Genomic DNA, 25,869 nt, shown 5'->3' on the forward strand with positions numbered 1-25,869 from the left:
ATTTGATCATTGTACAGGTTTTTCTCTGCAAATATGGCCTATCAGGGTTTTTTTTTTAAGCTAAATTGGTTTAGAAGAAACACAGGCTCAATTCTGTATATTCCAGTCTTTCACAGATATCCCTTCATTTGTAACATTGACGCTTGATTGTTGGGACAAGGGTGATAAAGCCTTTTATAACATAAATGTTCATAGGCCATGTTACAGTTTTAATATTCTAAGAGATATACCAAAATCCAGATTTCTAGCGAGGCTTGATGCATCCTGCTAAGATGCTTCGGTACCCTCTTTTAACCATTTTTTATTGTTATCATTAATTTTTATTCAAAGAAACATGCATACTTACATACAAACACACACACACACAAAATTACATCAAAGAGAAAAACATTTTTCCTAATATAAAACACTAACCTAAAACAGCAAAAATATTAAACCAAACTAATATACAAAATATACATACAAAAGTAAGACTAACAAATGTAAAAACCAATCTACCAAGCTCTCACACTCTGTCTGTTTTTTTTAGTTCTGACTATACTACTCCCTTTAAGAACTATTGTATAATCATACTTCTGCATTTAGCAACATATTACTAGCTCATAAATCTCACAATTAGTCAGTCCCCCACCCAACCATCTATCTATATATATAATAAAAGTGAAATCGGAGTATGTATCAGCGTTTTGATTGGCCTGGCGGAATATGTGCTCGCGTTTTGATTGGCCGCCACTATCCCAGGCCACTGAGACCAACAGGAATGACGGATCTGCACCAAACTTGGCACACTTCATCCCCACGATGCACTTTATGACCTGCTGCCATTTGGGGGAGGATGGACCACAGATGATGGGATTTGCAGTACTTTCAAACACTTTAACTCCCACAGACTACTGCAATGCCCACCAATGATAGAAATGGACCAAACTTGGCACACAGAACTCCTGTCGACCCCTTTACATCCTGATGTATATTGGGGCAGGATGGACCAAGGATGATGGAATTTGCAGTACCTTCCCTCACTTCTTGAGACCACAGCAACTGCCACAAATCACACAACTGAACCAAACCAGGCACACATATCCCAAATGACACACTTCACATGCTGCAGCAGTTTGACGGAGGGTGGACCAAGGATTATGGGATTTGCAGTACATTCATCCAATTCACCTCCCACAAACCACTGTGATGCCCATGAATGACAAAACTGTATCAAACTTGACACGCAGGTGCAGGGTAGCCCACTTTACATCCTGGTGCAGTTTGGGGAAAGAGGGACCATGGATGAGGGGACTTACAATATCTTCAGTCACTTCCTGGGACTACTGTGACCCCCACCAATGACTGATCAAGACCAAACTTGGCACATAGACCCACCATGGCCCACTCTAGATCTTGGTGAGATTTGAAAGAGCTTGGACCTTGGATGTTGGGACTTGCAGTATAGTCATTCACTTCCTGAGACCACTGTCACCCCCATCAATGTCTCATCAAGACCAAACTTCAAACAGAGAACACCCATGACTCACTCTACACCCAGGTGCAGTTTGGAGGATGATGGACCATGGACGATGGGACTTCCAATACCTTCACTCACTTCCTGAGAGCACCGCGACCCACACAAATGACTGATCAAGACCAAACATGGTACATGGAGCCCTCATGACCTATTCTACATACTGGCTCTGTTTGGAGGGGGATGGACACTGGACGATGGGACTTGCATATGGGAGTTGGAGCTCACCCACACCCACTGAACCCAGCTGACATTGGATATAGGCTACACTTGGAACACAGGCAAACAATGCCTTTCTCAAATGACCCGGGCATCGCCGGGTCTCCAAGCTAGTATATTAATAAATCCCCAATCTCTTTCAATATTAGGGAAATACTTCTCAATCAACCTTATTAATTTGTTGCTCATAAAGTGTTGTGACTGCGCCTTCGGGGATTATGGTTGATGGTGATGGAATTCGAAGAGGAAGAAAAAACCCTCGTGATGAGGGTTCACTGGAGGAGTTGTGCAGGAAGCGACTTAGAGAGCTATATGGGGGATCTTCTGAGGAAGATTCAGATGGGGAGATGGATGCTGAGGAACAGGTGGTGGCTGGGGAAGCGGGCACTGAATGGGCACAGCCACCGGAGATGTCTGGGGATTTGGGGCCTATGGATACTTCTGAACCTGGGGTTTCTGCAGGAGCTGATTCCAATTGGGATGCTTGGAGAAGGGAGGATGGTTCTTTAAGTGTTCATGGGGCTAAGTGTGGGCAGGATGATTGGGACTCCGATGAATTGCTAGGTACTCCAGATCCACGAGCTCTAGCTGTGTGGCGTCTGACTCTTGACAGATTGCCACACGCCCAAACAACAACAACAGAGAGAGCCAAGTCAACATGGCTGGGCTGGACGACAGGCTGGCCGCTTTGGAATTGGAATTGGTAGCCTTAAAGAGGGCACAGCAGATTAAAGGACAGGTCATTGTGCCTGAACGTTTTGATGGGACCAGGGAAAAACTACCAACTTTTTTGGCTCAAGTGGACTTATATTTTTTGCAAATATCTGATCTTTCGTTTCCTACAGACACTAACAAAGTTGCATTTATTTTAAGTTTATTAACTGGGCCAGTGGGGCGTTGGGCAGTCAATGTAATTAGGGGCAATAGCCCAATTAAGAATAATTTGGTGGACTTTAAGGCAGCTCTTAATGAGACTTTGGAGATCCTTTACAAAAGGAAAATGCAGGTTGGGCTTTATATCGGTTAAAGCAGGGTAAAGGGTCTTTAATTGATTATTTGAATAAGTTTAATTTGCTTAAGCATCAACTGGACTGGGGAGAACATGCTTTTATGTTGGTTTTTACTGCTGGGTTGAATGAATGTTTACAGGATGAGCTGTCTCGTGTGGAACCAGCTCAAAATTGGGATGAGCTGGTAACCAAAGTTTGTAGGATAGAGGCTCGAATGGAGTTCAGAAAGAAAACTCGTGGGACTCCAGTAGTGGAGTATCATGCTAGTGCCTCTGTGAACTCTGGGGAAGAAGCCATGCAGCTTGGGATGCAACGCAAATTGTCCCAAGAGGAGAAAGACAGACGCAGACGATTAAGGTTGTGTTTGTACTGTGGAAATGGGGGGCATTTTGCTCATGGTTGCACTCTAAAACCATCTCAGCTGCCGGGAAAAGGGCAGCCCTAATGCGCCATGAATCCAGCGCATTAGGGCCTATGATGCAATTGCCTAGGGGGAATAAGCATGTGTTTGTGGCCATACAATTGTGTGTAATGGGTCAGAGACCAGTTAGTACCCAGGCATTTTTGGATTCAGGGGCTACAGTTTCGTACGTAGACCAAAGCTTTGCGGAGAAGAATAAAATTCCAATTGTAAAGAAGAAAGTCACAGCTTGGGTGGAGGGTGCTGATGGAAGGTTGTTACATTCCGGGATGGTGGATCAAGAAACAGCGGGTGTAACCTGGCAAGTGCAAGGGCAGAAGGGGATGTTAACTTTTGATGTCACTGCACTACCTAGATATGATGTCATTTTAGGCATGGACTGGTTGGCACAGGTCAATCCTCGGGTGGATTGGGTACGCAGAACTATCAGTTTGGACCCACCGGTGTGTTTAACACTAAATGAAGTTGGTGGGGATATGGAGGGAGTTCCATCTTGTTATCAGGACTTCTGGGATGTGTTCTGCCAAAAGGAAGCGGATAAATTACCACCACATAGGCCTTATGATTGTGCGATCAAATTGGTGGAAGGTGCTAAGTTGCCTGCAGGCAGGTTGTATGCGCTTACTGTACCTGAAAGACAGGCTTTAAGAGAATACTTAGATGAGAACTTGCAGAAGGGTTTCATTAGACCTTCTAATTCACCTACGGCCGCTCCAGTCTTTTTTGTGGCAAAAAAGACAGGCGACTTGAGACTGGTGTGCGACTACCGTGTGCTAAACAAGTACACTGTTCGGGACAGGTACCCTTTGCCTCTAATCCCTGAGTTGTTGTCTCGGGTTCAGGGAGCTTCCATCTTTACGAAGTTAGATCTGCGTGGGGCTTATAATTTGGTGCGTATAAAGGAAGGGGACGAATGGAAGACAGCGTTTAACACCTGTTTCGGCGCTTACGAAAATTTAGTAATGCCGTTTGGGCTCTGTAATGCTCCAGCGGTATTTCAAAGATTTATTAATGATGTGTTCCGGGACCTTTTAGACAAATTTGTGGTGATATATTGATTTTTTCGAAAGACGCTCGCGAACATGGGGAACATGTGCGTCAAGTGTTGTCCAGGCTCAGGGCAAATGGGTTATTTGCTAAGGCCTCCAAGTGTGTTTTCCATGTGTCTGAGGTGGAGTTTTTGGGACGTTATATCTGGGAGGGAACTGAAAATGGACCCGAGAAAAGTGGACGCTGTCAATACCTGGCAAGAATTAACATCCAAGAAGGATGTACAAAGGTTTTTGGGTTTTGCCAACTACTATAGGGAGTTTATTCCGCACTTTGCACAATTGACAGTGCCGTTAACCCAACTCCTGCAAAAGAAGTGTCCGTTCGAATGGACTATGGAGGCCAAGAAGGCTTTTGAACAACTGAAATGTAGTTTTCAGAATGGGAACATTTTAGTACATCCAAATGTGAACCAACCATTCATTGTTGAGGCAGATGCTTCTAATTATGCTCTGGGAGCAGTACTCTCGCAGAAGGACCCGTCTGGTAGATTAAGACCTTGTGGTTTCTATTCTAGACAACTCACTGCGTTTGAACAAAATTATACAATTTGGGAGAAAGAGTTGCTAGCGATCAAGGTGGCCTTCGAAGTTTGGAGGCATTGGTTGGAGGGGGCAAAATATCAGATAGTGGTCCTATCTGACCATAAAAACTTGGAACATTTGCAAACTGCAAGGAAACTGAATCAGAGACAAATTAGGTGGGCATTGTTCTTTTCCAGGTTCGACTTCAGGGTACAATTTGTAGAGGGGAAGCAGAACTTGAGGGCTGATGCTTTATCTAGGAAGCCTGAGTTCAAAACTGCTGAAATCCTTCTTGAACAAACCATTTTACCTGTTTCAGTGTTAAATGTGGTACAGGACAGGCAGGATCTTCATGAACGGGTGTTGTCTTCTCAAAAAGAGGATAGGTGGACACAAGAGCAGTTGATATTGCTCTCTCAGGATATGAGAACTATACTGCCTAATTTACAGGATGTGGACGGGGTGTTATCACGTAATGGGCAGATTTTCGTGCCGCCTGGTAAACTATGCTTGGAAATCATACAAGCATATCATGATGAGCCAACTGCGGGACATTTTGGCAGGTTTAAGACTGTGCAAGCCATTACTCGTCATTATTGGTGGCCCAAGATGAGGCAGGATATTTTAAAATACTGCGATAGCTGTGCTATATGTCTACAGTGTAAACATCCAGTAGGTAGGCCCTGTGGTCTATTGTCGCCTCTGCTAGTCCCTGAAAAGCCCTGGCAGATTATTTCCATGGACTTCATTACTGATTTGCCTAGGGTGGGTGGCTACACCTGTATTTGGGTGGTGGTTGATTTGTTTTCCAAGATGGCTCATTTTATCCCATGCTCTAAAGTACCGGCGGCTACAACGTTGGCCAAATTATTTGTGTGCCATATTTTCCGTCTGCACGGGGCTCCAGAGGTTATTGTTTCGGACAGAGCGCCGCAGTTTGTTTCACAATTTTGGAAACAGTTCCATGCGCAGCTTGGAACTAAACTGAACGTCTCTACTGCATTCCATCCGCAGACTGATGGGCAGTCTGAATGGGTGAACGGTCTGTTAGAACAGTATCTGCGCTGTTTTTGTTTGCAGCAAGCTGGGGATTGGGTTCAATGGGTACCGGTGGCAGAGTTTGCGTATAACGCGGCGACACATAGCGCTAGCCAATACTCGCCTTTTGAAATCATGCATGGTTGCCATCCACGTGGAGTAGTAGCGCCTGCGCAAAATACTGTGTCCCCGGATCCAGTGTATCGTTCCAGTGAACTCAAGGCCTTGCAAGACGTTGCGAGGAAGCTTCTGGTGGAAGCTAAAGCAACGCAAAAGTCACAAGCTGACAAACATCGTCAGCCTGGAGTGGAATTGAAAGAAGGGGACATGGTGTGGTTGTCTGCTAAGCATATCAGGACGCATGCGGGGAAATTTGGGGCTCGGTACTTAGGTCCTTTCCCCATTGTTACTAAGGTCTCTCCTGTGGCGTTTCGATTGCGATTGCCTTCCACGCTGAAGGTTCATCCGGTGTTTCACCGGTCTTTACTGAAACTGGACACATCATGTAACAGGCCCTCAGTAATTACAGAGGTCTCGGATCCCACATTAATTCCAGTGGGTGGGGCCTTTGCGGGGAGGGATAGTGTTGTGACTGCGCCTTCGGGGATTATGGTTGATGGTGATGGAATTCGAAGAGGAAGAAAAAACCCTCGTGATGAGGGTTCACTGGAGGAGATGCGCAGGAAGCGACTTAGAGATCTATATGGGGGATCTTTTGAGGAAGATTCAGATGGGGAGATGGATGCTGAGGAACAGGTGGTGGCTGGGGAAGCGGGCACTGAATGGGCACAGCCACCGGAGATGTCTGGGGATTTGGGGCCTATGGATACTTCTGAACCTGGGGTTTCTGCAGGAGCTGATCCCAATTGGGATGCTTGGAAAAGGGAGGATGGTTCTTTAAGTGTTCATGGGGCTAAGTGTGGGCAGGATGATTGGGACTCCGATGAATTGCTAGGTACTCCAGATCCACGAGCTCTAGCTGTGTGGAGTTCAGACTCTGAGTAGATTTGGGACACCTGGTGTTTGGGTGTGAGTGTTTGGTCACCCAGGAGGAAGGGGAATAAAATGGGAATGTTTGGCCACTGCACTTTGCGTGTGGCAAGGTGTTGCTGAGGCGCCATTGGGATCTCTGTGTTTCCATGAAGACTGGACTTGGACTATGATTTGAATCTGCTGATATCACCTAGCTTGGCTCTCGCTGTGTCTTATCGTGGACCTGTTTTGGATGACTGCACCCTCTTCGGACTTTGGATTGAATTTGACCTGGCTTCTGTCTACACCCTCTGACTGACGGCTACTCCCGGCTTCTGACTATTGGTTTGTCTTTCGGAATTTCTGCTGCCTCCTGACCTGACCTTGGATTCTTCTGACGACGGCTATTCATCATCCCTTTGAGGCTTTCGGCTTATCTGCACCGTGGAAGCAGCTTTATTGCTTTTCTAGTTTGTTTATTTTCCAGCAATTAACTCTATTTGTTTTCCAAAGCTGAATTGAAGCGTTATTTAGTTTTTTATTGAATGCCAGCATGGGAAATTAGCGTGGCTCATTTTTGAGTTATTATTGTCCAATCTACTCTCGAAACACTGAAAAGTGAAGTGTTTCAAGGATATTTCCTGTGTTTATGTTATTTTCTGGCTTATCTTGGGAATAAACTCTGTTTTGTATGTAAACTGGCGTCTGACTCTTGACATAATTATTTCATAAATCTTCATTAGCTGTTATAAACTCTAGACATCTCTTTTCCATTCTGTTTTGGACTACAACTCCCACATTCCTTCACCCAGCACAGTTACTGTCCATACTAGCTGGATCATTTGAAAGCGCTTAGGCCAAAAATGTTGTTTCCATGGTATGGATACATTGATGTTATCAGCTCCAACCAAAAAGCAGGGAGAATAAAGATATGCCTTTTCACACAAAATGATTCTCCCTTTTGCAATTGACTGGCAATTTCCTAATCATTGTGGTACATATATTGATAGAACTTAGTTAAGCTGCTTGACGCAAGGACTATCTGGTGATAATAAGCTATAAATTTCCCTAGCACAGGGACTGTGCTAGACTCCAAGCCATTTTTTATTTCTCAAATAGAATTTTCCTATTTTTTTGTGAGGAACCTATGATTCAGGCCCCTCCTCTACCATATAATCCAAATTATCTGCTTTGAAGTGGATTATATGAGTCTACACTGCCATATAATTCAGTTCAAAGCAGGTAATCTAGATTTTATATGGCAGCGTAGAAGTATTGCTGGACTGCAATTTCAGCCACCTCTTTCCTATAATGTCAGAGCTGATGTGTTTGGAGTCCAGTAGGATCTGGAGAGCCACATGCTTTCTGCAAGTGATGTGAAAGACCAGAACTCTGGAGAATGGTTGCTAATTAGCCTAAATAACATTGGCCAAAATGATTGCAAGGTGAAGAAGTCAATCTGTACATAGATGGTACAAAATTTTGTACATGAATTGCCTTGTAAAAAACAAATTTTTACAGTATTTAAATATTTGCTGTTATTTCAAAGGTTTCTGATGAGCATGATGCTTAAGTTAAACAATATCATATTCTAACAACATGTATTTATACTCATTCGAATTTAAAGTCAGGACCAGATAAAAATATGGAAAGTTTTTTTTAATGGCATTTGTTTTTAAAGATTAAGATTTTTGAACCAAACCTGGCTTGTGATTTTGTTTTCTTCCTGAACATAACTTTTTAAAGATTTGTGTTTATTGAAAAATGTCCATATTTCTTTAGAATAAACGTTTAGATGAAGTGAAGCGACAAGAACAAGAGCTTTTGGAAGCTCAGTCCATTCCATTAAGAAACTATTTAATGAAGCATGTCATGCCAACTCTTATGCAAGGCTTGAATCAGTGCTGCATGGTTAGGCCTGATGACCCTGTTGACTTCTTGGTAAGAAAACACATTTTCTGTTTATATGGGCGAATTGGTCTGTCTATTTATGTTGGATTAGAGTAAAAACATGGGTTCCATTTCCATTACATACTTGAGTCTTCTTCATATTAATGCTGTTGAGAAAAATTAAACACACACACACATATGTGCATTGACCTTATCAGAAGTCTACCACAATAGAGATAAAGTATGGGCTCCAATGCTATTTTTGAACCTGTTAACATAGCCCTTTCTGCAGACTAAAAATGTAAATAAAATGAGGAGTGAAGTATTTCTCCTGGAAACCTCCAGGAGCAGGAAATAATCTTTTTGATACATTTCAGCACAGTGGTAACATTTTTAAAAATAGCAGTTTCTGAAATTGCCTGTTTCTTGTAAAAATCCTAGGCCAGCATTTCAACCATTATTTACTATATACTGGTTATCGCAGATCAGTGGTTATTGGAAAAAAATGATGCTAATAATAAATCATCGTATTAAAAAATGCAACAGTGAACATGTTGGATTTGCCGATTTATAGTACAAATTAAAATAATATGCATAATGAAAATAATATGAGGAATATGGCAACACTGAACTATACTGTTCATGGTTATGGTCCAAACAGGTATAAACAGATCCCTGGGTCTTTAGCTGTGTATCTATGTTAGCATCAAAAACATTAACAGTATAGTCCTGTGCATGTTTACTTAAAATTAGAATTTTAAATAATCCAGTGGACCTTACTCATAGACAAGTGTGTACAGGACTACAATATGGCATAATGTTCCATTGATGTCGGATCAGTTTAAGGTGAAAGGTGTCAAGATGTGTCTGAGCACTGGATCATTCTGAGTTACATTCAATCTGCCGTTTTCATAATTTCATAAATGTTGTGTCACTTGGTAAAATGGTCACTAAAGCTATAGTCCCACTACCATTTATAGAAAATTGTTTGTAGCTTTGCAATCTAGAATGCATCTACACCAGGGGTCCCCAAACTATGGCCCACGAGCCAGATGCGGCTCTCCAAGGTCATTTAACTGACACCCGCCCTGAATTTAGTTGCCCTGAGTCTGAAACGATTTGAAGGTACACAACAACTATCCTAATTAACTTGACTATCTCATCTGCCAAAAGCAGGGCCACACAACCCACTGAAATACTGGTTGGTTTATGTTGGCTAAAATTGTTTTTCATTTTAACTATTGTATTGTTCTTTCATTTTTTTGCACTACAATTAAGATATGTCCAGTGTGCATAGGGATTCATACATGCTTTTTTCTAACTAGAGTTCACCCTCCCAACAGTCTGAGATAGGAGCCCCCGGTGGCCAAGGGGATAAAAGCCTCGTAACTTGAAGGTTGGGTTGCTGACCTGAAAGCTGCCAGGTTCGAATCCCACCCGGAGAGAGTGCGGATGAGCTCCCTCTATCAGCTCCAGCTCCATGCGGGGACATGAGAGAAGCCTCCCACAAGGATGATAAAACATCAAAACATCCGGGCGTCCCCTAGGCAACGTCCTTGCAGACGGCCAATTCTCTCACTCCAGAAGCAACTCCGGTTGCTCCTGACACGAAAAAAAAAAAAAACAGTCCGAGATACTGTGAACCGGCCCTCAGCTTAGAACATTTGAGGACTATAGCACTAACAGAAGAATTAAAGCAGTTTGACTCCAATAACTGTGATGGCTCAATGCTATGGAATCCTCAGAGTTGTAATTTTACACATTATTCGGCTTTCTCTGTCAAATAGTGCTATTGCCTCACCAAACTACAAACCCTACAACAATTCCATATCATTGAGCCATGGCAATGAAAGTGGAATTAAACTGCATTCATTTTACAGTGTAGATGCATCCCTAATGAGCCAAATTCTTCTCATGTTGACTATTTTGTACAATGGGATTACATGAAATGGACTCAGTAGTAGACAGATGTGCAAAAATGTCCAATGAATCGGGCATAGCTGTGGCACTAGGCAGCGAGGATGTCAAAGTTATTGTCTGTTACTACAGCTATGCCTGAATCATGGGAGAGTTTGAATGCATTTTCATTAATCTAAGAAAAGATTAACATTGATTGATGCATAGCATGCAGCATGCAGAATTTGTAACTGTGTTTCTTTGTATCATTTCACCAACAGGCAGAGTATCTCTTCAAAAATAATCCTGAATTTGACTAAGAAGTGTAAAACGCTGTTAAGTTTTCAATCATAGCTCCTAATCATAGTTCTGTCACATTACTTTTTAAATGATTTTAAAATAGTGTATTCATGGTAAAATAAAATGTTATTATTATTTAAGATACGTGTAGTTTGTGGTTTATTACAGATACATGCATTCACCCTTAAAAAGTGTTTTGATACCCAATAGTAACAGTTGTAATTTAAGATTTAGAATACATGCAGCATGTAGGAAAGGGTTTAAAATACCCTTCCACATTGCTTTTTAAGATATAAATCTAACAAAATAACAATAAAGATGTGCTTCAATGTGTTGGGTTACAATGTGTAATTATATAGAGGTTAAATAATGCTAGGCCATGTCAAGAAGTCTTTTTACTGTCTTCTTAGGCAATCCTTTGTTGTCTGACTATGATGGCCTTCCAAGCATAGGGTCTTTGTGGTGGGTCCATAGGTGACTGTGGAGCCCTATTCCTGATCCCACGTTCTTCCAGGTGGAAGGTGGTCCTGGTCAGGGTTGGTTTGACATGCCTTCTTCCTGGCACATTTCTCCTTTTCGCCCTCCATTCGTGCTTCTTCGAGTTCTGCAGCACTGCTGGTCATAGTTGATCTCCAGTTAGGGCGCTCAATGGCCAAGGCTTCCCAGTCTCGGTGTCTATGCCATAGTTTTTAAGGTTAGCTTTAAGCCCATCTTTAAATCTCTTTTCCTGTTCACCAATATTCCATTTTCCATTCTTGAGTTGGGAGTATATTAGCTGCTTTGGGAGACGGTGATTGGGCATTCGGACAACATAGCCAGTCCAACGGAGTTGATGGAGTAGGAGCATCACTCCAATGCTGGTGGTCTTCGCTTCTTCCAGAATGCTGACATTTGTCCACCTGTCATCCCAAGAGATTTGCAGGATTTTTCGGAGGCAATGCTAATAGAATTGTTCCAGGAATTGAATGTGACATCTGTAGTCAGTGCAGTCCTCTGCTTTTCTGTGTTTGGTTGGGAAAGCGGAAAGGCAAACGATGATAGGAAGAAAATCAACTCATTTGAAATGCTAGATAAAAGTTGTGCAACACCACATGAAATATTTGGAAAGCTTTGCTCTACAAACATCACTGGTTTGGGTGCATTAAGGAGTGACAACAGATTTGCAGTAAAACCTTTTGCAGTGCTGTGTCGTTTTACTTTGTTTTTTCACGCATGTTGCAGGAACAATATATAATGTAGAAAAAAATGCACACAGAAGCATACAAATTTCATGCTAGTTTTGCTATTTTCCCTTTGATTCTGTTTATGTTGTACTTCATAAAACAAATTTTAATTTAAAAAAATCAGCTGAGTTTTCTGCAACGGTAAATTAATCCGGAATTTTTTTTAAAGACAGGGTGCTGATTGTGTTTTAACAGATTTGGGGGGTATTTTAATAGAATTGGGGTGTTTTTATTTTAACAATTTTTAATTAGTGTTTTGACGATTTATTTTAATACTATGTTTATAATTCTATTTTAATATCTATAAATTACACACTGTATTTTTTTAACCTTGTTGGCTACACTGAGTCTCCTTTAAGAGCAAAAAGCAGGATGAAATCAATAATAATACATAAATTGTGTTGTCAAAGTCTTTCATGGGCAGAATCACTGGATTGCTGTGAGTTTTCTGGGCTGTATGGCCATGTTTTTAGAAGCATTCTCCCCTGACGTTTCACCTGCATCTATGGCAGGCATCCTCAGAGGTTGTGAGGTCTGTTGGAAACTAGGCAAGTGGAGTTTATATATCTGGGGAATAATGTCCGGGGTGGGAGAAAGAACTATTGTCTGTTTGAGGCAAGTGTGAATGTTTCAATTGGCCACCTTGATTATTATTTCATTATTTATTTATTTCATTATTTCTATCCCGCTCTTCTATCCCACTCAAGGCGGCTTACAAAACTGGCAGAATTCAATGCCAATACACAACAATACAAAAGAATAAAACATAAGCAATTAAATACAGATTTAAAATAATACAAAATACTTGAGCTATTCATCCACAAAACATTGTACATAGTCCAGACTGAGTCGAAGCCAACTAAACTTATTCTTTGAATGCTTGCTCTCATAGCCAGGTCTTCATTTTCTTTCTAAAACTCAAAAGGGATGGAGCCTGCTGGATGTCACTAGGGAGGGATACCCTTGCAGCTTCAAAGCTTATCTGCTTCCTGCCTGGGGGAATCCTTTGTTGGGAGGTGATTAGCTGGCCCTGATTGTTTCTTGTCTGGAATTCCTCCGTTTTTGAGAATCCCACTTGCCTAGTTTCCTACAAACCTCACAACCTCTGAGGATGCCTGCCACAGATGTAGGTGAAACGTTAGGAGAGAATGCTTCTGGAACATGGACATACAGCCCGGGACGATTCACAGCAACCCAATATATAAATTTAAGCGCCTTCCATCATCGCACCCCCCGCGCATGCGCGGCCGATTTGAAATCCTCCTCTCGCCATTGGCCCCAAGCGCAAGCGCAGTCAATCCAATGACCGTTACCAGTCCACACTCAGCTCCCGACCCGATTACACTTCCCGCGAGGCCAGCGAAGGCCTAGCCTAGATCTAGCCTGACGCGCGAACTCCAGCCTTCCCTTGCGTCAGGCGACGCAAAGGGTGGGCGACGTCATGACGTCATGACGCCCACTTGCCCCCTCCCTCCCTCCGCTCCAGAACGTTGCTGTGGTAGCGCCTGGGCGCCATGTTAGGAGGCCGGAGGGGAAGAGGAAGAATTAGAAGCGGCGGCGAGAACAACAACAACGGGAGCAGCGGCGGCGGCCGGCCTCTTCTCCAGGCCTAAGCAGCCTCTCTATATTCCCGCTTGGACCAGGCCCGTATCATGTTCACGACGCCCGCTTTCCAGAGGCGGGAAAAGTGACTGTCCCGGGAAGAGGTGGCGGCCTTTCACCCACAGCCGGAAAGACGATGCCGTTGTAAGTGAGGCCTAGCGGGAGGGTGGGAGATAGAATAGGCCTCGCGGGAGGCTTTCCGGGGCCCTTAGCGGCCTCCCGACCACCTTCCCCGCGCGGTGCGGCCTTCGCAGCCCCCTTTGTTCTCTCAGCCCAGGCCTTTCGGTTTCACGCGGCGGCCTCTTTTCCCGTCTTGGGCCCCCAACTTTGGAAGCCAATCCGCGCCCTCCTTTGCCTGACCTCAGGGTTAGCATTTACTGGAAGCCATTAATGGCAGTCAGTCTGCAGAAACCCACCTCCCGCGCCTCACTGTCGGGTCCCTGTAGTCTGCTCACGTGACTCTTGATCGCGGCCTCCTTCGGGGAAGCGGGGATCAGGCTCGGATGGGGACGATTCCCTTCGTCGCCGGCCGGCTTTCCTCGCCCTCCACAGGCCTGCATCTCCGCTGTAGACTGAATGCGGTCCGGCGCCACCATGGCTCAGTGCTATGGAGTGCTGCGAGGTGTAGTTTGATGAGGCACTGGCACTTTTGGACAGAGAAGATCTAAAAGCACAGGCATGGGCAAACTTGGGCCCTCTATGTTTCGGACTTCAACTCCCACAATTCTTAACTGCCGCTGTTAGGAATTGTGGGAGTTCAAAAACGCCTAGAGGGCCCAAGTTTGCCCATGCCTGGGCTAGGGTGTCGTTATCTGCTGCATTCATTCTACAACGCAGGTGCACCCTTTATTTGTCGTGTCAGAAGCAAACCGAGGGTACAAGTTGAAATGTACGTGAAAACACAAAGTTGTTTAAAAAAAAAAACCCAAAACAAAACCAAACAAAGAACTGACCATGATTGTTGGCTTTGGTGACCATTTCACAAAGTGCATTTTAGAGGAATAATAGAATCATAGAATAGTAGAGTTGGAAGAGACCTCATGGGCCATCCAGTCCAACCCCCTGCCAAGAAACAGGAAATCGCATTCAAAGCACCCCCGACAGATGGCCATGCAGCCTCTGTTTAAAAGCCTCCAAAGAAGGAGCCTCCACCACATTCCGGAGGAGAGAGTTCCACTGCCAAACAGCTCTCACAATGAGGAAGTTCTTCCTGATGTTCAGGTGGAATCTCCTTTCCTGTAGTTTGAAGCCATTGTTCCACGTCCTAGTCTGCAGGGCAGCAGAAAACAAGCTTGCTCCCTCCTCCCTATGACTTCCCCTCATATATTTGTACATGGCTATCATGTCTCCTCTCAGCCTTCACTTCTGCAGGCTAAACATGCCCAGTTCTTTAAGCCGCTCCTCATAGAGCTTGTTCTCCAGACCTTTGATCATTTTAGTTGCCCTTCTCTGGACACATTCCAGCTTGTCAACATCTCCCTTCAACTGTGGTGCCCAGAATTGGACACAGTATTCCAGGTGTGGTCTGACCAAGGCAGAATAGAGGGGTAGCATGACTTCCCTGGATCTAGACGCTATACCCCTATTGATAATAATAATAATAAACTTTGTGTTGTCGAAGGCTTTCATAGCCAGGATCACAGGGTTGTTGTATGTTTTCCGGGCTGTTTGGCCATGTTCCAGAACTATTCTCTCCTGACGTTTCACCCACATCTATGGCAGGCATCCTCAGAGGTTGGGAGATTAAAAAAACCTTTATTTATAACCCGCCCTATCTCCCTGGGGACTCAAGGCGGTTTCCAATAAAAGATGACAAAAATTCAATGCCATAATAAACAATAGAAACAAAACAAATCAAATCAAAATCATAAACAAATGCATTAATGCAAACTTATAATAACTAGCCAAAACAGTAAGTAATTAAATAGCTGTGGTAATGCAGTTTGGCCCCACTTTTTCTATGATCTCAATGCTACGGAATCCTGGGAGTTGTGATTTAGTGAGGCACCGGCACTCTTGAGAAGAGAAGGCAAAAGACCTTGTAAAACTACAATTCCCATCACCCCATAGCATTGAGCCATGGCAGTTAAATGGGGTAGTGAGATGCAGCCAAGGCCACTTCTCCACGTTTTGCTGGAAGCATCTCTGTCTAACCCTTAGAGACTCGACATCAATTTTCCTTCTACAAAGGGTTCTTGAGGCACCTTTGATAAAGAAGATGGTAGCATAAGCTTTCATATACGTGTCTACCTCCATTGATGCCTAGGTGTTATGCTCCATGCATCGAAAGAAGCAGGGCGCATATACACTAGTTGTCAGACAACTCCTCACAGGATTCCATAGCATTGAGCCATGGCAGTCAAAGGATCTCATCACACTAGAGCTTGGAGCCCTTTAATAGCTCAACCAGATAGGTCCTGGGCCTCACCAAATTACAAACCCCAGAATTCTGCAGGAGGCAGAAACCAGATTTTAATTGGATTCTTGCTCTAGTGTGATGAGGCAGAAAATGGTGTCAAACTGCATTAATTCTAGATGCACCCTCCATTTACCATAGCTTATGCTACCAACTTCTTTCTCTTTGCATACTCATTTTCTTTCTGTTGAAAGAAGTTGCACACCATTTATAGACAGCATTAATACCCATCAGCCCTCCTAAGACATGTAAAGCAAAAGTAATGTTTTCTGCCCCACAGGAGAACCTTCACCTCACAACGTAAACACATGTAACAGTTTGAAGTATTCTTAAGTGTATTTCTGTCATTGTCACTATGAGTGGCCTTGTTTGTAGTTTACCCTTTGCCTATTCCTTTGTTCTCTTTTTCAAGCCTTATGTTTCTAGCTTTTTGTTAATTCCTAAAAGTACCTCTTATTGTTTTGTTCTTAGTATTGTTTGCAAGGTCTTCACATCATGAATATGTAATACAGTAGAGTCTCATTTATCCAACACTCGCTTATCCAATGTTCTGGATTATCCAACACATTTTTGTAGTCAATGTTTTCAATACATCGTGATATTTTTGTGCTAAATTCGTAAATACAGTAATTACAACATTACATTACTCCATATTGAACTGCTTTTTCTGTCAAATTTGTTGTAAAACATAATGTTTTGGTGCTTAATTTGTAAAATCATAACTTAATTTGATATTTAATAGGCTTTTCCTTAATCCCTCATTATCCAAGATATTCGCTTATCCAACATTCTGCTGGCCCGTTTAGCTTGGATGAGTGAGACTCTACTGTAAAAAAATAAATTAAGTAACTTGAAGAATCTCAAAGTGTATTTAGAGTTACCTTAGAGACAGTTAACATTTTTGTATTCTAGACTAGAATTGTATTGGTTCAGTCCATTTTTCCCTCCAGGAAATATTCCTTAATGTTCTACTTGCAGCAAATATAAATAAAAAAGTATCAAATCATACATTGTATCTACAAATCAAATACATTGTTGACTAGAAATGCTGTGCTTAACAAACAGCTAGGTATGGATAAATACTTGAAAGTGATTCAGAGTGTAAATCACCTATAGGTATGTCTAAATGTAAGCATCACTTTATTGAATTTCTGAAATGAAGTTGGAAAGTTCATACAGTCATAGCTTGTGTTAATAAGCAGGAAAGTGTAGTCAACAACTTCAGCACAAGCTAAACCAATCAGTGATCTGATATCTTGGTTTGTTTAAAAAATCTTGGTTTATTTACTGGCTCTTATAAAATCACTGCATATGTGGGAAGAAAATTTGTTTCATGACTTGTAGACACAGTCAGATAGTGACTATTGGAACAAGCTAAATTAGGCGGTGTGTGGAATGTGTTGCAAGCAACTTTGTTTAGCTGGGCAAAGGATTTTTAAATTGCCCATGGTCTCTGTTTTTAAATTTGATTTTTCATAGTATTATGGAACTCACATGATAACCATTTCCAAATGATATCTTCTCGTTATGTACTAATTCTATGTGCTAAATGTAATTCTTGACTTTGTTTGTGCCATGTGCTATCTTGATATGACACTACATTTGAAATTTTCAGGAGTTTAGTGGAATTAAATAAGGCTGTCCTTGCTTTGTGGTTGATACGTATTAAGAAAATGAAAAATGACTAATTTGTAAAGGAACGCAGTCTGAAACATGACTGATAATAACTTGGATGATTAAAAAAAAGTGCTTCAAAATATTGCTGTTTATTATTTTGAATTGTTATAACTATTTGCAGCTGATAAAGTGGGATAGTAAATACAGTGGAGTCTCACTTATCCAACGTTCTGGATTATCCAACACATTTTTGTAGTCAATGTTTTCAATATATCGTGATATTTTGGTGCTAAATTCGTAAATACAGTAATTACTACATAGCATTACTGCATATTGAACTACATTTGCTGTAAAATTTGTTGTATAACATGATATTTTGGTGCTTAATTTGTAAAATCATAACCTAATTTGATGTTTAATAGGCTTTTCCTTAATCTCTCCTTATTATCCAACATATTCGCTTATGCAAGGTTCTGCTGGCCCGTTTATGTTGGATAAGTGAGACTCTACTGTAAGTTTCTTTTCAGTGAAATCCTACTAGCCATTTAATTTTCCACATGGTGCTTGAATGAGAAGCTTCGGTGTATTTCTGCTGTTTTTGTGAAATTAATCTCAAATCATTTGTTGCCTTGGACAGAGGTCAGCGTAAATTCAGGAGCATTTTGCTTCCTGTGTACTGTAGTAGGTCTTTTTCTTAAGTTAGGAAAGACAGGCTCTTTGTCATTCAGTAGTTCATATATATGTTGATGGCCATTAACTTTGAAAGGAGGTGATGGGCATTTGTGAAGGGCAAGACTTTGGTTCTTATGGCTGTATAATTGAGGATTAGAGGCAGCATGCCTTGGGATACCAGTTAGCTGAGCAGCAGTGTGAGAGTGCTGCTGTTACCACATTTAGCCTCTGAATTTTTCTTTTAGTTATGACCATACGAAAAAGGATGGTGACCAAAACCATCATCTGATCCAGATGAAAACAGGTCCGCAAATGTGATTGCTATTAACAAGTGGGAGTCTCTTTTTGGCAACTGCATTTGTATGAAGCAAGTACGGTGCAAATTTTAAATCTGTATCAAAGAAAACTACGTTCTTTTATTGAAGGAGATAGCCACCCCTTAAGGCAAAGCGGAGATAAGCCACAGGCCAGGATCGGGAAGCTCCCCTTTGGTCTCTGGCCAGCTTACCTTGACCTGTGGAGGCCAGGGGTGGCTCAACACTGTATGAATGAATGCAGTTTGGCACCACTTGAACTGCCATGGCTCAGTGCTATTGCATCTTGGCATCAACAATCTTTGAGCGGGAAAATCCCATAGTAGTTGAAAGGGTGTCGATCTGTATTCATTCTACAATGCAGATGCTCTCTTAGGTGTATCGGCGTTGTAGAATGCAGTTCAATGTTAAACATTAGTTCAATGTTGGGGTCATGAAAAATTTAGCAATAATAGATTACTGAACATTTACACGGATCTATTAGCAAAAACATACATTTTTTCTAGTAGATTCTGCAGAAAATGCTTGGGCTGTATTCCACAAAAAGGGAAATATCCTGTTTAGCAAGCCTTGCAAATACTGATTTATTATCAGTAAATGTTTAATTTTCATACCTATTTTTATATACCTGGGATTATGGAAAAATTTCTAAGGCAGAAAGAAGTTGTGCATGGGAAACGTTTAAGAAGTCCTGCCCTAAGGGATGTGAGGAGGCAGCGAGGTGATATAGAAACATTTTTGGGTACCAAGGCCAGTTTAAAAGTATCACCAGGCTTGGTAATGAAGATGATCAAAAACATTAGAACTTCTAAGAAAGAACTTGCTGCTGAAACAGAGAGAATCCTCAGCCATGGCCACTCATTATCATGCAAGCTCCTAGCTGTGCAGATGTTGCTATCCTTAACTTGTTACACTGAACCAAATAAGCTTTTATAGCCAGTTGCTTAACTTGGGAATGTATTCCATTAGTTTTCTACCTCTATTTAAATGATAAATAGAAGTTTAGAAGTGTTATTCAGAGGGTACTGTGTTCTTGCTCTCTGCCAGCCCCATCATTACATGGGGCTCAGTTTTCCATACAATCATCCATATCCTTCAGCGTGAGTTCACATAGTTAAAATGAAAAGAAATAGATTTACCACCTCGAAAGAAAGAAAGAGAATTAGAAAAACATCTTTAGTTAAGGATGACATATCTCTTCTGAATGGATACCTGGAGGAGGTAATGGGAAGATGAGGAAAAACAAAATGAAGCTATCCAGATAAGACAGAGGTACTTGCCATTAAAGGTCCTAACCTAGGGATGGAGGCCTGTCGACCAGTTCAGTATGGGGTTACACTCACCCTGAAAAACTGTTCAAAGCTTGGGAGTGCTCCTGGACCCGTCTCCAAATCTCAGTCCAGGTAGATGCGACCGTCAGGAGTGATTACTACCAGCTTCAGCTGATAGGGCAGCTGTGTCCCTTCCTAGAATCAGAGGACCTAATGATGGTAGTGTACAAGCTGGTAACCTAAACGTTGGACTTCTGCAATGCACCCTATACTGGGCTACCTCTGTACCAAGTTCATAAACTTCAATTAGTTCACAACACAGCAGCCACACTAGTCACAGAAACATGGAGGAGTGAACATATTACACCTATAATACAGTCACTCCACTACTCAGTTAGTTTTCAGGAAAAGTTCAAAAGTTTGGTTTTAATCTTTAAAGACCTGTATCATTTGGGTCCAGGTTACTTACAAGTTTGTCTTCTCCTGTACAATCCGCCCTGCACACATAGGTCCTCTGGGGGGCGGCTACTCCGGCCAGCCAGAAAGAACCCAACTGGCATCCATCATCAAGAGGACATTTTCGTTGAATCATAGAATAGTAGAGTTGGAAGAGACCCCACATTTGCAATCTTATATTTAAAAAAATACAGTAAGGTTTTCACAAGCTTCAAAATGTAATTTGACTTCTTTTTTTTTACAATAATTAGGATTAACTATTATGCTCACCTTATAGCAAGTACAGGCAGTCTCCGAGTTACAAACATTCAGTTTACATGCAACCCTTCGTTACAAACGGGATGGAGACAGAAGGAAGTTAAAGGAAATCTGCCCCTAGGAAGGGAAAAATCACTCCTGTAATAGTTCTCATGGGGAAAAGATGCCTCCACTGAAGTTTCTCGCCAATCCTTGTTTCCACAACAATTTCAAAATCCAATTGTCACAGTTACAGAAAGTAAGGTGAAATCTTCTGAACAGGGCACAGACAGCAAAACATATATTACTGTGGTGTTAACCTTTCCGTATGCTACCAAAACCTTTCTAAAATAGTAATTTTGAACTTGAGTTACACTTAAAAATGTACCTGTTCTGACTTTCATATAAATTCAACTTAAGAACAAACCTACAGAACCTATCTTGTTTGTAACTTGGGGGCTCCCTGTATTTGGGCCTCTTTCAGTGATCATGATAGTCTGTAGTCTATCATGAAGACTATCATGATTCAGTGATCATGATAGTCTTCAGACTTTGGATTAGGAGATGTGTTGGAGTATCTGTCAGCAGTCGTGCTATACTTCTGAAGTTCTTCAGGTGTGTCACAACACGCAGAAACCACCCCACTCTTATTGTACTTAGCCTTGGAAAAGATAAGGGGATTTATTCCAAGACTTGCACAGCACACATCCACCCAAATCCATTCCATTTTGAAGTTATACCACAAGGATAGGTATAACTGTTTTTGGTTTGCTTTTTGGACAACTACTGACAAACATAGCGAATTACTTTTAATTCATTTACAGGTAGTCTCCAAGTTACAAGCATCTGAATTACAAATGACTCATAATTGAGAATGGGGGTGAGACAACTGGAAATGAGAGAAATTCACTCCTGTAAAAGTTATTTTGGGAAAAAGTGTCTTCACTAAATTCTTGTTTCATCACCAATTCTTGTTTCCACAACAAGCCAAAATATTCAAAATCCAATTATCAGAGATGAAAGTGAGGTGAAATTTTCTGAACAGGGGCATAGACAGCAAAACAAACACCACAGAGGTGTTAACCCTTTCCTATGCTATCCAAAGCATACACACAGACACACATATACACATACATACACACACATGCACATACATACATTTTTATTTATTTATTTGCTCTATTTATATCCCGCCTTTCTCTACCCCAAAGGGGACTCAAGGTGGCTTACATAGAGGCAATTATTCAATGCCTTAAAACATATACAGTACAGGAATTTAAATTAAATTAGATTAAAACCAGACATATTAAACATTTAAAACATTACATTATATGAGGAATCACACCGCCCATAGTCATAGTCCAGGCCTTTCCATAGTCATTCCATATTTTCCAGATCTGTCATTACACTGCTCTATTCACTAAAAGCCTGATCCCACAGCCAAGTTTTTACCTTTCTTCTAAAAGGGAGTGGGCTGATCTAATGTTGCTGGGGGGGGGGGGGGAGGTTTCATAGCCGAAGGGCCACCACTGAGAAGGCCCTGTCTCTCATTCCCACCAGTCATGCCTGTGAAGGAGGCGAGACCGAGAGCAGGGCCTCCCTGGACTATCTTAATCTCCGAGATGGTTCATAGGGAGAGATACGTTTGAACAGGTAAGCTGGGCCGGAACCGTTTGGGGCTTTATAGGCTAAAGCCAGCATTTTGAATTGCGCTCCATAGCAGACTGGCAGCCAGTAGAGCTGGCGCAATGGGCGAGTTGTATGCATGACAAAATACTTCATATTTCAAAAAATCATGAGCACACATACTGTCCTGCAGCATTTTAATTACCCTTAAAGGGCTATTAGTCTTTCTACTACCTAGACATATATGGCTAAACCTAGTTACTAGTTTAGAGTTCTTTGTTCCTAGTTTTCACAAATGTTGCATCAGCAGTGTCATTGCGAAACTGAAGCTTATGTGATACTGGACATCAGGACAAACTTTATGCTATGTCCTTTCATACATCTCAGTAATTCGGGACTAATACTTTTAAGAACCATAATAATTCTCTTATCAAGACCATTGTTTCTGCACAGTGATCTTGGATGCATTTGACAACGACCATAGATACTTTCTATTGTACCTTTGGGCATAATTTTGTACACTTGGAACCATATTGGTCTCGTGAATAATTGCTAAAACTTGTAGAAATGAAGACGAATCTAAAGTTGGGTACCTCTGATAGTATTTGGGCACAGCACAATTACAAAATTATTACTTATATGGCACTCAATAGCCACTAGCTTCTGGTTTTTCTCAAAGCTTTCACTCATTTCTGCATATCCTTGCAATTATTGGTGTGTAAGGAAGCTTAACAGGATAAACCTGCTTAAGGTTGTTCTGTAAGGCTGTGATCCTGGAGCAGAAAGGCCTTCGGACATACGTACACTACACTAATACTACCTAGTAATTACTGTATTTACAAATTTAGCACAATGTATTGAAAACATTGACTACAGAAGCATTGACTACTAAAGGCTGACTGCGTTGGATAATCCAGAACGTTGGATAAGTGAATTTTGGATAAGTGAGACTCTACTGTATTGTGATTTTAGTGTTTTTGAATACTTGTAGCCAGATTGTATTCATTTTCACGGTTCACAGCAACACAACAACAACAATAATAGTAATGATAGTAATAATAATGACTTTGGTAATACTCCCTTCACAGCTTCCTTTGTGGAAGAATCCTTTCTTGGGAGGTGTTAGCTGGCCCTGATTGTTTCCTTTGTGGAATTCCCAATTTTCCTGCTTTCAGAGTGTTGCTCTTTATTTTCTGTCCTGGTTTTAGAGATTATATTGTTCTGTATTATTCTACCACAGTAATTATTTCATATTACAGTAGAATCTCACTTATCTAACATTTGCTTATCCAATGTTCTGGATTATCCAACACAGTCTGCCTTTTAGTAGTCAGTGTTTTTGTAGTCAGTGTTTTAAATTCATTGTGATATTTTGGTGGTAAATTTGTAAATACAGCAATTACTACATAGCATTACTGCGCATGGAACCATTTTTTCTGTCAAATTTGTTGTATAATATGATGTTTTGGTGCTTAATTTGTATAATGATTACCTAATTTGTAGTTTAATCGGCTTTTCCTGAATCCCTTCGTATTGTCCAACATATTCACTTATTCAACGTTATGCCTGCCTGTTTATGTTGGATAAGTGAGACTGTACTGTATATTTATAATCTTATATTATCTGCTTAGAACTGGATTATATGAAGCCCCTTCTACACAGCTGGATAAAATGCACACTGAAGTAGATTATATGGCAATGTGGAGTCAAGATAATCCAGTTCAAAGCAGATAATATAAGATTATAAATGGGTTATATAGCTGTGTGGAAGGGCCGTGAGTCTACACCAGGGGTCCTCAAACTTTTAAACCAGAGGGCCGGTCCACAATCCTTCAGACTGTGGAGGGGCCGAATTATCATTTGGAAAAAAACAAAAAAAACCCCAATTCCTTATGCACACTGCACATGTCTTATTTGTAGTGCTAAACAACAACAACAATGAAAGAACAATACAATATTTAAAAATGAAAACAATTGTAACCAGCATAAACCTATCAGGATTTCAATGGGAAGTGTGGGCCTGCTTCTGGCCAATGAGATAGTCAAGTGAATTAGGATTGTTGTTGTTGTGTGCCTTCAAGTCATTTCAGACTTTGAGCAAGCCTAAGTCTAAAATTATTTATTTATTCATTTACTACATTTATTTATTACATTTATATCCTGCCCTTCTCACCCTGAAGGGGACTCAGAGCAGCTGTATGTACATACAATGTATTATATTATTAGCATAGCACAATATTAGCATTATATATTACTATATTGAACTATACCACTATACTGTAATATTATATGTAATATATAACATATAATTAATATTATTATATGGTATTGTTATCAATATTATATGTATATACAATATATTATATTATTAAAATGATATAAAATATTATATTATAAAACTGAGGGCGGGGGCCAGATAAATGACCTTGGAGGGCCGCATCCGGCCCCCGGCCTTAGTTTGGGGACCCCTGGTCTACATTGCCATATAATCCAGTTAAAACCTGATAATCTGTATTTTATAGGCAGTGTGGAAGAGGCCTAAGTGAGGTCTAACTCTGCCTGTCCCCTGGGCTGAGTGGGTTGCTAGGAGAGCAAGTGGGCGAAGCTTAGCCTTCTAACTGGTAGCAATTGGATAAAAACTATTACTCCTCTCCCTCTAATTAGGACTTTATTTTTCTTTTCTTTTTTGTTGTATGAACGTAGAGGCGTGGATGAGGGGTTGTGCTGTCAATTTTTGAGGTTGTGGGGTGTTTCGTTTTGTTTTGTCCATCACTATTTTATATATAGATAGATATAGATAGATGTAAAAGTCATGTGTTTTGCCACAGCAATATTATATTGAACTCAGTTTGTATTGATCTCAACTTTTGGCAGTAGATTTAGATTTCAGACATATTATTTCTCAGTCTTTCTTCTCTAGAAGGTTTAGACAATCCCTGACCATTAGTCATGCTTTCAGGAGCTTTGAGGTTGACATCAAAGGAATCTGGAGTGCTAGAAGTTGAAATAGACAACTCTTTAGAAAATAAACAAATAGCTAAACAAACCCAAATACATTGTCAAACAATAATGTAGTGGCTTTTAGTCTATACAGGAAATCTCCGAGTTACAAACATCCAATTTACAAATGACTCATAATTAAGAATGGGGTTTGTGTGTGTGTCAGTGTCAGGAGCAACTTGAGAAACTGCAAGTTGCTTCTGGTGTGAAAAAATTTGCCATCTGCAAGGACATTGCCTAGAGAATGCCCAGATGTTTGATGTTTTACCTTCCTGTGGGAGGCTGGAGCTAACAGAATCTCCCCGGATTCAAACCACCGATGTGTCTGTCAGCAGAGGGGGGGCGGGGTTGAGACTACAGGAAGTGAGAAAAATCTACCCTAAGTGAAATTAACTCCTCAAAGAGTTATCATGGGGAAAAGGTGTCTCCACTTTATCACCAACCCTTGTTTCCACAACAAGGCAAATTTTTCAAAATCCAATTATCACAGGGACTGAATGTGAAGTGAAATCTTCTGAACAGGGGCACAGACAGCAAAACAAATACAACAGAGGTGTTAACCCTTTCCTATGCTATCCAGATACACACACAGAGAGACA

The 25,869-nt window shown here is 41.3% G+C and overlaps 2 protein-coding genes and 1 long non-coding RNA gene across 5 annotated transcripts in view; 2 read left to right on the forward strand and 1 right to left on the reverse strand.

The window, feature by feature from the left end:
* ak7 (adenylate kinase 7) overlaps positions 1–10,976 on the forward strand; it is a 36,546-nt gene extending 25,570 nt beyond the window's left edge. For both annotated transcript variants that reach the window (XM_008108929.3, XM_003214323.4), the window contains 2 exons: positions 8,533–8,691; positions 10,818–10,976. In XM_008108929.3, coding sequence (XP_008107136.1) covers positions 8,533–8,691; positions 10,818–10,856 — 198 coding nt within the window. In that variant the 3' untranslated portion in view covers positions 10,857–10,976. The remainder of the gene's footprint in view (positions 1–8,532; positions 8,692–10,817) is intronic.
* LOC134295554 (uncharacterized) lies at positions 10,972–13,467 on the reverse strand. Its single transcript, XR_010002178.1, has 2 exons — positions 13,373–13,467; positions 10,972–11,837 (listed from the first exon to the last, which is right to left on the reverse strand). It is a non-coding gene; the product is annotated as an uncharacterized LOC134295554 (long non-coding RNA).
* Positions 13,468–13,558: 91 nt separating this feature from the next.
* Positions 13,559–25,869, forward strand: part of papola (poly(A) polymerase alpha) — a 56,395-nt gene continuing 44,084 nt past the window's right edge. The window contains exon 1 of one of the 2 annotated variants that reach the window (XM_062968448.1): positions 13,559–13,805. In XM_062968448.1, coding sequence (XP_062824518.1) covers positions 13,798–13,805 — 8 coding nt within the window. In that variant the 5' untranslated portion in view covers positions 13,559–13,797. The remainder of the gene's footprint in view (positions 13,806–25,869) is intronic. The other variant, XM_008109012.3, reaches the window with a different exon arrangement.

Source organism: Anolis carolinensis, chromosome 1 (genome assembly GCF_035594765.1).
Source record: "Anolis carolinensis isolate JA03-04 chromosome 1, rAnoCar3.1.pri, whole genome shotgun sequence".
Taxonomy (NCBI): Eukaryota; Metazoa; Chordata; class Lepidosauria; order Squamata; family Dactyloidae; genus Anolis; species Anolis carolinensis.